Source organism: Loxodonta africana, chromosome 10 (assembly GCF_030014295.1).
Source record: "Loxodonta africana isolate mLoxAfr1 chromosome 10, mLoxAfr1.hap2, whole genome shotgun sequence".
In the NCBI taxonomy this organism is placed as follows: domain Eukaryota; kingdom Metazoa; phylum Chordata; class Mammalia; order Proboscidea; family Elephantidae; genus Loxodonta; species Loxodonta africana.
Genome location: NC_087351.1, coordinates 11,577,070 through 11,589,794, shown reverse-complemented (window position 1 = coordinate 11,589,794; position 12,725 = coordinate 11,577,070). Strand labels below are relative to the sequence as shown.

The window sequence follows — 12,725 nt, the reverse complement described above, 5'->3', positions numbered from 1 at the left end:
AAGTCCCACTTCACTCCCTCCTTCAGTTTCACTCTCTTCCTCAGAGTTAACCATAGTTGATGGCTTCATGTACATTATCCCAAACATTTTTCTATACATTTACAAATATCTAACTCGTATATGGTAATGGGCACTTAAAAGGGGAAATACTAAACATATTTCTGGGGCTTGCTCTTAAAAAAAATATATTTTTGTCATTGTTGAGAATATGTACAGCAAAAATATACACCATGTCAAATTTCTGCATGTAAAATTCAGTGGCATTGATTACACCCTTCGAGTTGTGCAACCATTCTAACACTTCTTTTCTGAGTTGTTCCTCCCCCATTAACATAAACTCACTGGCCCAGAAGGTTCCTATCCAATCTTTAGAGTTGCTGTTGTCAATTTCATCCCGTATAGAGCGTTCTTAAAAGAGCATATGTTCAAAGCAGACATTCTTTACTAGCTAAGCTATACTACTGTTTGGCTTTAAGAAGACTTCAAAGGATATTTTTGGTTTAAGGTTTGAAGATTATTTTATAGCAATAGTTTTGGGGGTTCGTCTAGCTTCCATGGCTCCAGGAAGTCTGGAGTCCATGAGAATTTCATATTCTGTTGTGCATTTCCCTCCTATTGATCAGAGATTCTTGTACAGAATCTCTGATTAAAACCTTCAGTAATGGTAGCTGGGCACCACCCAGTTCTTCTGGTCTCATGGCAAAGCAGGCAGTTGTTCATTAAGGCAATTAGTCACAAAGTCCACGCCCTCCTCCTATACCTGACCCTCCTTCTTCCTCTGTTGTTTCAGTCAAATAGAGACCAATTGTTGCGCCGTGGATGGCCTCGTGCAAGCTTTTAGGACCCCAGGCTCTCCGCAAAACTAGGAGGGAGAACAGAAGTACTAAATATGTTACTGGGCCAATTAACTGGGATGTCTCGTGAAACCACGACCCTAAACCTCCATACCAAGGAGCCAAATCCCATGAGATGTTTGGTTGTACATAAGCAGCTTTAGTAGCTATTCTTTTTCTTTTATCGTTGTTGTAAACATGTCTGTTACACAACTTGTGCCAGTTCTCCTCTTTACAGGTACACAACTTACTGACAGCAATTCCATGAGCCAGCTGTGCGACCCTGCCTTTAACTGATGCAACTCTGCAGTCACCATAAACTGAAACTCCACACTCCACAGCGCTTAGCCCCGGCTTCCCCTGCTCCCACCCTTGGCAACCCCTAAGAAACTTTGTCTCCATACATTTGCCTGTTCTTGTCTTTTCACGTAAGTGATGTTATACAATATTTGCCTTTTGTGCTTGACCAGTTTCATCCAGCATGTCTCCACGCTCCATCCGTGCTGTAGCATGTATCCAGGCTTCATTTCTCTTAATGGCTGAGTAGTATCCCACTGTATGTACGTCCCACATTTTGAAGTGACTTATTTCTGCCATTTGGTTGTTTTTTGTGTGTCCTAAGCCCTCTTGGTCTGTGTCTGTTACTATTGCTTGATTTAGTGTTTTGTTAGGTTTTTTTTTTTTCTAGTTTACCGTAGTGAGTGATTTTGGTTCCCTTCTTTCCTTCTGTGTATGTTTTCTAGTGATTACCATGAATATTACATTTAACAGCTTGTATTTATTACACGTCACTTCGAGGACTAAGGCGTGCCTGATCCAAGCCACGGTATTTTCAATCACCTCATGTGTATGTGAAAGCTGAACAATGAATAAAGAAGAGCAAAGAAATGTTGCCTTTGAATTACAGTGTTGGTGAAGAATTTTTTATGGACTGCTACAAGAATGAACAAATATCTATCCTGGAAGAAGCACAGCCAGAGTACTTCTTGGAAGCAAAGACTTTGTCTCGCATACTTTGGACAATTACCAAGAGGGACCAGTCCCTGGAGAAGGACATCATGGTTGGTAAAGTAGAGGACCAGTGAAAAAGAGGAACACCCTCAGTGAGAAGGATTGACACAATGGTTGCAACAATGGGCTCAAATGTAGCAACAATTGTGAGGATCACACAGGACTGGGCAGTGTTTCATTCTGTTTTACATAGGGACACTATGAGTCAGAATCAACTTGATGGCACGTAACAATAATCTATAACATCCTAGGGTTTTTTAGGGTAAGTTGATACCAACTTCAGTAACATCCTATAATTTCTATACCTATACAATGCCTCCCTATTTTGTTATATAAAAAAAATATAGTTATCACTAATTATGTCTTTATATTTCATGTGCCCTGTAACAATTTTATCCTTGCCTTTCGTACATGTGTTATTAAAAGGCATGAAGGACAAAACAATTACAATTATCATGCATGACTACCTTATTACTAGCCCTTATACTTGTCTATACAATTCCCTTTATTAAGGATTTTTATTTTTATGTATGGCTTTGAATTACTTTCTAGTGTCTTTTCTCTTTCATCTGTAGAACTCCCATTAGTACTTTTTTTAGGCGGGTCTGATGGATAGAAAGTCTTTCTGCTGGAGTTTACTCTTTTTACTTAACAGTATATCATGAACATTTTCTTTGGCAGAATATATTTCTCCATCTCATTCTTTTTAATGGCTACATGGTGTTCCATTGTATGGATATGTAATAATGTATTTAAAATTAGCCCTAGAAAATTGGAGAGCACTCGTACATGAAGATAAAATAAAGGTTCCTTAGAAAGTCTTAAATATATATTTATTTTTCTCTCATCCAAGAAATGTAATGACACCTTATAGAGCTGCTAGTCTACTTCTCCCTTTGGAGGAGCGTAAGTTAAATAAACAGCTCAGAAGAAATAATAAAAAAAAAAACAGAAGAGAAAAAACCCTGCTGCACTAATATCAGAAAGCATACAGTAGTCTTCCATTACTTCCTTTTGAAATCCAACTTTTAGGAGGAAAAAGATTATTTTGGGTATGCAAATGACAAATTATTTTTAAGCCCCAGGATTTAAAGATCACTGGATAACGAAAAATAATGTAATGCCTTCTGCCCAGGAAGCTCTGGAAATTGTTTTTGAATTCCCACACCATTATCACTAGCAGACACCAGCTGTGGGCTCACAGTATCCCGGGCACATCACACAATAAAAACACGGACAGGATGTCACTGCACATACGCCATGCGCACAGCTCAGTTCTAATCAGCATCACCGTGAGTATGCACTTGTCGAGGACGGTGGTGCAGTGCTTAAGAACGCAGGCCCTGGAGTCAGGCGCCCTGGGTCCCATCTTGGCTCGGCCACCTATGTCATGTGTGACCTTCAGCAAATTATACAAGCCTCATTTTCTCCTCTGAAAAAAGAGGGGAATATCTCGTAAGGCTGCTGTGAGAATTAAAAGAAATAATGTAGATATGGTTTTTAGAATAGTCCCTAGCACTCGATGAGCACCCAGTAAATGCTGAAGATGAGGATGAGGATGAGGGTTACTGAACAACACTAAAGCAGTGCTTTTAGGACTAGAGGCTGCAAGAAATATGGAACAGTTTCCCTGCTTCCAAAGCTTACAATTTAGTAATGAATTCAAACAGCCCAAAAAGGAAAAATGAAATGATGAGGAGTATCACTTTCCCAGGAGTCTCGTGGCACGAATGTTTATGCGCTCGGCTGCTAACCAAAAGATTGGCAGTTTGAACCCACCCAGAGGCTCCTTGGGAGAAATACCTGGCAATCTGCTCCTGTAGAGGTTGTTATTAGGTGCCATCAAGTCAGTTCTGACTCACAGCCACCCTATGTACCACAGAAAAAAACACTGCCTGGTCCTGCGCCGTCCTCACAATCATTGTTATGCTGGAGTCCATTATTGCAGCCACTGTGTCAGTCCATCTTGTTGAGGGTCTTCCTTTTTTCCACTGACTCTCTACTTTACCAAGCATGATGTTCTTCTCTGGGGACTGGTCCCTCCTGATAACACGTCCAAAGTACGTGAGACGTAGTCTCACCATCCTCACTTCAAAGGAGCATTCTGGCTATACTTCTTCCAAGACAGATTTGTTCATTCTTCTGTAAAGATTACAGCCTAGAAAACCCTATGGGGAAGTTCTTCTACTGTGTCACACGGGGTCACTATGTGTCGAAATTGACTCGATGGCACCTAACAACCACATCACTTTGCTATTCAGACCTAAAAATTAATAAAACAAAATCACTTCTCAGTCACCCAAGCCAAATGGGTAAGTATTTAATCTGCCTACATTTTTATTTGAGTACTCAATAGAGTTAGTGACACTATATATATAATGGTGGTGTAAATACAATCTAGTATACAGGGTGACCTAAAGCATTTTAATATATAAATATAGGACTGGATTTACCCTTGAGTATACATTGGTTTTGGTCATGACCTCGATCCGATGGCTCTACTAATCCATCAAGAACTGCTTAAATGGCCAGCTGAGAAAGCACCACTGCCCACCAACCAGCTGCCAGTAGTACATACAGCATATAAATGGCATCAGATTTTGTAGGAAATATTTTTAAACTTTAAAGGTCAACTTGTATGCAAGGCTTTACAGTTTACAAAGTTCCTGCAACTTGCTACTTCCTTAGTCCTTATTGGGAGGTAAACACGACATCCTTCATAACAATTCTAGGGCCTTCATTCAGAATGGATGATACAATTTGTCAGATAAGGTGACTTTACACCATTTTACTCATACAGTTCCACTTTTATTGATTTTTTTCACCCTTAGTGTTTTGAGAACAGAAAGTAAATCTGCTATGCACTGAGTAGTTTTAAAAGACAAAACTCACATTCAGAAAAATGAGGTTTGAAACTCTAGGTGTTCCATTTCACTATAAAGTCAATATAGAAATGGCCAAACCCATTGCCTCCAAATCAATTCCAACTCACAGCGACCCTATAGGACAGAGTAGAACTGCCCCATAGGGTTTTCAAGGCTGTAAATTTTTTTTTTAAATCTTTATGGGAGCAGAATGCCACATCTTTTTGTAGCTGAGCAGCTAGTGGGTTCAAACTGCCAACCTTTTGGTTAGCAGCTGAGTGCTTAACCACTGCACACCAGGGCTCATAAATCACCTACTCAGCTTTACCTCTCGGTGTCTACAAACGTTTTCTGCCTTACCTTTTCCAGATTTTCTCCAAGGAGGTAGATGCCCACATTCTTGTTTTCAACTGAAATAAAATCAATCCAAGAAACACTTGCTCGGTACCAATTAGACCTAAAGCCCCGGGCTAGGTGCTGGAGAGGGTCCAGAGATGGGTAAGTCATAGTCTCTGTCTTCAGGGAGCTTGCGATCTATTTTAAAGAGCAATTAACACAAGGCAGAGTGAGGAGGGCCACATAGAAGCCCGCACTGTGATGGGATTGAAGGTTGAGATCGCCCTCTGGTGGAAGGGGGAGGAGATGGTCAAAATGGACTTGAGGCAGTTGAGTTTTAGACAGAATTTTCACGTAGAGATCAAGACAGGCTTTCTGAAGAACAAGTATTATGCAAGAAGCTAGGGGGCATGCTCAGGGAAGAGTGAAATGTCCAGATCTGCCAGAACTGAGAGAAGAGCTTTGAACACTAGGGTGGAGAATTCTATAGATAACTTGGAATTAAATGAGGCGTTGTCAAAAGGTTTGGGCAGGACTTTGGGAAGGTTTAACTGATGTAAAATAAAGTGTGTGCAATGAGTCAAAGTAGGAGACCGTGGACTTGGAGACCACTGAGAGGGTTACTGTAATATTTTAGATGAAGCAAAACAGCTCTTTCAGTGAGATTAGAAGTAAAGGGGAGGAGACAAGAACAGCTGTATACACAGAGGTCAGTGATCACTGGGGGTTACAGGGGAACAGGGGAGCGGGAATCGTTCTCTAGCTAGTAGACACTTGTTCATGGGAAAGGTAACACTGAATGTGGGTGAAGTGCACACAGCTTGACCAGGGTGAATGATGCCATCAAAAATACACAGAAGAAAAGAACACTCTTTGTAAAGGATAAGACATCTATAATTTTGCAACAACACCAACAACAACCAAAAAGAAAGAAAAAGGTAGGCTTACATAGGTCTGTATATATGTGTATGAGTACATATATGTTTATATGTGTGTAGAAATGTAGAAACAACCTGAATGTCCACCAACTGATGAATGGATAAACAAAACGTAGGCTCTCCATAAACGGAGTATTATTCAGCAATGAAAAGGAATGACGTACACGGTGTGACACAGACGAATCCTAAAAACATTACCCTAAGGTGAAAAAGGAAGCCCTGGTGGCGTAGTAGTTAAGTACTACGACTGCTAACCAAACGGTCGGCAGTTCAAATCTGCCAGGCGCTCCTTGGAAACTCTATGGGGGGCAGTTCTACTCTGTCCTATAGGGTCGCTATGAGTCGGAATCGACTCAACGGCAAAGGGTTTAAGGTGAAAAAAGCCAGACACAAAAGGCTGCATGTTGTATGGCTGCCTTTATATGAAATGTCTAGAATAGGCAAATCATAGAGATAGAAACTAGATCAGTGGTTGCCAAGGGCTGGGGGAATAAGCAGTGACTGCTGACAGCTACGGGATTTCCTTTTTGGGGTAATGAAAATGTCCTGGAATTTTCATCCCTCACATAGTGGTGCCTGATGCACAACATTGTGAATACACTAAAAACCACTGATTTGTACATTTTAAACAGGTGAGCTTTATGATGTGAATTATATCTCAAAAAATAAAAAAGATTGCTAGGCAGCGGTGAGTTGAGACAGCCTATACTGTGTTGGGAATCCATTCAGAATGGAATCATGATTTTCTCAGGCTGTAGCAAGTCACGCAAGTCAAACTGGGGGTTGCCCAGAGCAGGGTACTGGCAAGACAGAAAGGAATGGCTAGCACATTGCTGAAATGGATGTCTATAAAAGTCCAGGCTCTCTCAAAACCCAACAGTAAAAATACAAACAATCCAATTAGAAAACGGGCAAAAGATATAAAGAGACATTTCATGGAAGAGGATATCCAGATGTCAAATAAGTACATGAAAGGACGTTTAACGCATTAGCCATTAACCCAGTGCCATCGAGTCAATTTCGACTCATAGCCATTAGGGACATGCAAAGTAAAACCACAGTGAGACAGCACTACAAATCTATCAGAACAGCTAAAACAAAAAATGCTGACACCACCAAATGCTGGCAAGGATGCAAAGACACTAGATTACTCATACACTCTTGGTAGGAATGTAAAATAGTACACCCATTCTGGAGAACAATTTGGTAGTTTCTTATAAAACTAAATATGAAGCTACCATATGTACTAGCAATTGCGCTCCTGGCTATCCATCCCAGAGAAATGAAAACTCATGCTCACACGACAATTTGTACGTGAATGTTCATAGCAGCTTTATTCACAGTAGCTAAAAACTGTACATCCACACTATGGGGTATTATTTGGCAATAAAAAGGAACAGACTATTAATACACGTAACAATGCAGATGAATCTCAGACCAAGTGAAAAAAGCCAACTCCAAAATGTTGCATACTGTGAGATTCTACATATAGAACATTCTTGAAATGACAAAATTACAGAAATGGAGAGCAGACAGTGGTTGCTAGGGGACGGGGATGGGGTGGGAGAGAGGAAAGTGGGTGTAGCTATAAAAGGGTATATTAAAGGGCCATACAAGGGCCCCTTGTGGTGATGGAAACGTTCTGTAACTTCCCAATACCCTGGTTGTGATACTGTGTTACAGTTCTGCAAGACATTACCACAGGGGGAAACTGAGTAAAGGTACACAGGATGGCTGTGTGTTATTTCTTCCAACTGCATGTAAATCTGTAATTGTCTTAAAGTTAAAAAAAAAAAAAAGCCTGGGTTGGGCTGCAAGCAAGCCAAACCAAAACCCAACATGCCATTTCACATCCATAATACCTACTGTTGTCTAGTTGATTCTGACTCATAGCGACCCTATAGAACAGAGTGGAACTGCCCCATAGGGTTTCCAAGCTGTAATCTTTACAGAAGCCGTCTGCCACATCTCTCTCCTGAGGAGCGGCTGGTGGGTTTGGACCGCCAACCTTTTGGACAGCAGCTGAGCACTTAACCACTGTACCACCAGGGCTCCTGTACAGCCATAATACAGGAATTATAATACCTACTTTACAAGACTGCTATGAGGATTAGAAATAATATATGTAAAGTCAAGAAATCTTAAAACACGATCTCCCTTAATGATAACTGGTAGCTTAATATAATTTCTGCCATTATTGAAATGGCTCAGGAACAGCACAGAGCTGACCATTTCCAAAGGATTTATTCTCAAGGACTTTTGGCATAAATGTCTTGAAAGGTACATTCATAATACGTAAGACCCAGAAGAAACCAGCCCATCTAATGCAAGTGGGGCCTTCTCACTGAGAGATTCCTTCTGTTCAAGAATGTTAGAAACCGTGAAAGAATGGATCTGATATATAAACAACTCAGAGAATGCAGTTAATGGCCAACGATAGCACAGAAGTTAGCAGAACTGGCTCTGGAGCCAGACTACCTGGATCTGAATCCCAGCTCACCAGTTATTAGCTGCATGACCTTAGGCAAGACAAGTGGTTCTCTGAGCCTCAGATTCCTCAGGTATAGTAAGAGTCAAAGAGATACTACACATACCAAAAAAACCAAACCAAACCCAGTGCCGTCGAGTCGATTCCAACTCATAGTGACCCTATAGTACAGGGTAGAACTGCCCCACAGAGTTTCCAAGGAGCACCTGGCAGATTCAAACTGCTGACATTTTGGTTAGCAGCTGTAGCACTTAACCACTACGCCACCAGGGTTTCCACTACATATATATCACTGATTAATGATTATCTCCACCACCCCCCTGTCAGTGGTGGTGTGCATGTTTTTCTGATGCTGGAAGCTATGCTACTGGTCTTTAAATACCAGCAAGGTCATCTATAGCAAACAGGTTTCAGCGAAGCTTCCAGACTATGACAGAGTAGGAATAAAATGTCTGGTGATCTACTTCTGAATATTAGCCAATGGAAACCCTGTAGATCACAACAGAATACTGTCCCATATAGTGCTAAAAGATGAGCCCCGTAGGTTGGAAGGCAGGCAACAATGAACTTGAACACGCCAAGATGGTGAGAATGGCAATGCATTGTTCTGTTGTTAAGTGGGGCCGCCATGACTCAGAGCTGACTCGATGGTAACGCAGAACAGCAATGATTACCTAGTGCAGTCCAGCCTTTCTTGCGTAGAAGGGAGCGCCTCACCAACATTCCCAACACCGTGTCCAACCTTTACTTGGACACATCAAGTGATGGGTAGGTCACTACTATCCAAGGCAATCTATTCCAATTTTAGGCAGCTGCAATCGCTAGAAAGTTGTTCCTGCTATTTTTATCCCAAATCTTTCCTTTACCTTTCAACCATTAGTTTTGGTTCTACCTTTTCAAGCTATGAAAAATGTCTGGCCCCTCTCCCACACACCATGTCACTTATGAGTTGCAATCAACTTGACAGCAATGGGTTATCCCATCAAGTGGAGTATCTAGAAAGTAGCCATCAGTTTGCTTCTCTAGCATGGTGACCCAGGACACATCTCTCTGACCCTCAGTTTCCTTAACTTGAAAGTCAGGGTTTCAGGTCAAGTAATCTCTAAGGCTTTTTTTCAGAGAGGCAACTATGATTTTACTTATGCCTCTTCCTCATTTATTCTGATTCAACCCCCTCTGGCAGTTTTCAGAGCCCTCGTCACCTTGTTGCCTTCCTCTAAGCATGCCTCAGTTGGTCAACATCCTTAAAACGTGATCCCCGGGACGGACACAAACTTAAAGTTCAGGTAACAACAGTCAAGTGTTCTGTAAAACTCTCTCCACTCTATTTAATGCAACTTAATATAAACATTTGGGGCTAATGTCTTACCGCATTGTTTTATGGTGAGCTTACAGCTAACTAAAACTCCTGGATCCTTGCCCCCTAAAATGCTGTCTTCTCCATCCTATATACCTAAAGTTGATTTATGGAGCCTGAGTTCAGAATTTTATATTTATTTCTGTTTAATTTCACCTTTTTATTTCTGTTCCATCATTTCAACCTCTGAAGCTTTGTTTGAATTTAACTGTGTCACGCCACCTTCATTATATTAATTATATTAATCAAAGTATATTGATTATATTCTTAAAAATCAGGAAAATGTATTTTTTAAATCTTTTAACATTCCACTGTACACACAAGTGTTTGTGGGTGCAAAAACTGCTTCATCACTATTAATGCTGACTTTAAAAAACTTTTAAGATGTTTCTGAAGGGCTCCGCCTGTACCAGTGGGCAGAAGACATATTTTGGACCTATCGGCCTCATCAGTTCTCTTTTAATGGCTCCAAACCCAACAGTTCCGTGTGTGACATGCCATAGTCAAAACAAAAAGCAGGGCAGGAGCCTCAGTGTGTCGGGGCTGCCTGATGGAAGAGGAGCCCATTCTGCGTTAGCCTGCAGAGGTCTGCCTGCGCCCCATTCCGCGTGAGCCTGCAGGTCTGCCTGCGCCCCATTCCGCGTGAGCCTGCAGAGGTCTGCCTGCGCCCCATTCCGCGTGAGCCTGCAGAGGTCTGCCTGCGCCCCATTCCGCGTGAGCCTGCAGAGGTCTGCCTGCGCCCCATTCCGCGTGAGCCTGCAGAGGTCTGCCTGCGCCCCATTCCGCGTGAGCCTGCAGAGGTCTGCCTGCGCCTTCTTGTACTTGTCATTACAGGGGCTGAATGACTGACGCGCCCTTGTTAATCAAATGAGGGATTTTGAAATGTAGTTTCACCTTGCCCTTCCAGGTGAAAAAAGTAAAGAGTATTATGGGAATTTGCATAGATCACTTAACCAGCTTTAAAAAGCTTTAGACTTAAGTTACCTTACCTCCCTTATAAAAACTTCCCAGTGGAAAGCTCTGAGTGTTTTTTGCTTTTGCAAGACACCAGAATTTACCATGTTATATTCCTTTATGTCATACTAATGTCCTAAGACTAGGAAGAAAGGCCTGGCAATCTACTCCCCAAAAATCAGCCAAGGATAACTGCATGGCTCATAGTGGTGGGATCTATAACCGGCTGTGGGGATGTGCAGGCAACATGTTGTTCCATTGTGCATGAGGTGGCCGTGAGCCAGGGCTGACTCGCTGGCCACTAACAACAACCAGTGTCCACATGAGGACTATGTTCAAGTTGGAGGGAGTTCATTCCACTAACTGGACTACGAATCTAAATGCCAGACACTGTCCCTTTCAAAGAAAACACTGTCTTAAATTTTTGCTAGCAATAAAAGAATATAAATTTATATTCAATTGAATAAACAGTTACCTCAACCCATTCTTTTAACAAAAGCAGGTTATTAGGTCACTTAGCTGGCAACCAAAAAATTCTCTTCCAGAAGACTTAACTACAGGCAACGTGGAATGCTGAGTTTCCTCTAAGGCAGTAGCCTAAGGTGCGTCTCCACACCCTTGGTTCAATCTATATTAGCGATACCTGGTGGAAGGAAACAAGGTATGCTGAGAGAAGACACTTGGCGATAGAAATATATCAGCTGTCATGAATTCAGAAATCCAAAGACCTGAAGGTCCACCACAATGTCGGCATGGTTCTGCTTCCTAAGTCACCAGCCTAGTTACAGGCTGCTGAATTAAACACCTGAGTCCCTCACCAATGTGCCTCCCTCCCCAAAGGGTAACAATTGTCTTCATACTACAGGTATTACGCCTTGCATTCTCATGTATCATATTCTACATTTAGACTTCAGATTTAAAATCTTCAGAAGCTAATGTGTTTCCCTTTGAATTCTGAGGAGAAAATGGAGATTTACTAATAACTCCTACCTTGACTACAGGACAATCATTTTTTAAAAAGGCCCTAGAATGTACCAGTATCTGCCCTGAAGACTGAAGGTCTACCAGCCAGGAGACTCAAGTGCTACCTTTTCCAAAGCATGAATTACTCATGACTTAGGAACTGAGAAACAGAGCCTAGCACAGGGAACAAAGACCCAAAGGAGGTCCTATGTCAGGGGCTGGAGCCCCGATCTCAGAAAGTGGGGGCCATGAGTTAACATGCCCCAAAACCTCAATATTTTGCCATCTCCTGTTGCCTTGCACTTAGTAGGGACTCAGTTACATAGTGAATCAATGATGACTAATAGTTAAGGCAACAGTGTTTCTGAATAAAATGAGTCTGATAATTAGCCAAATATTCTACTTCGCTTTGCTGTGTTGGATAGAATCTTGGCTCAACAAATTTGGTGGAACATCAAAATATTTCCCAAGTCGTGACAGACAAGTGAATGCCGCCCACACCCAGGAACTTACATTTTAAGTTTTAAAAGTATATAGTAAAGCGAATTAAAAAAATACATGATAAATACATCTTGAATGGGATGGCAGCGACTGACTATGCACTGAATTCACTGAACTGTACACTACCTTTGAAAATCTGTTCTTTTTGTTATATAAAAATTATACCTCAATAAAATTGTTAAAATAAAAAAAAGTAAAAAGTTCTTTTCAGGTAAATCCTGGGATTTCTCTCTCCACTGTATGATTTTCCCTATATTTGCCTATGTCCCAGAGTTTCTTTTTTTTTTTAATTGTACTTTAGATGAAGGTTTACAGAACACACTAGTTTCTCATCCAACAGTTAGGACACACATTGTTATATGACACTGGTTAACAACCCCGACATGTCAACACTCCCTTCCCAACCTGTTACCTGTTACCAGCTTTCCTGTTCCCTCCTGCCTTCCAGTCCCTGTCCCAGGGCTGATGTGCCCCTTCAGT

At 41.5% G+C, this 12,725-nt stretch overlaps 1 protein-coding gene across 1 annotated transcript in view; it reads right to left on the bottom strand.

Moving 5' to 3' along the window:
• Positions 1 to 6,118, bottom strand: part of FRMD5 (FERM domain containing 5) — a 207,439-nt gene extending 201,321 nt beyond the window's left edge. The window contains exon 1 of the mRNA XM_064292034.1: positions 5,069 to 6,118. Coding sequence (XP_064148104.1) covers positions 5,069 to 5,215 — 147 coding nt within the window. The 5' untranslated portion in view covers positions 5,216 to 6,118. The remainder of the gene's footprint in view (positions 1 to 5,068) is intronic.
• Positions 6,119 to 12,725: the final 6,607 nt, after the last annotated feature.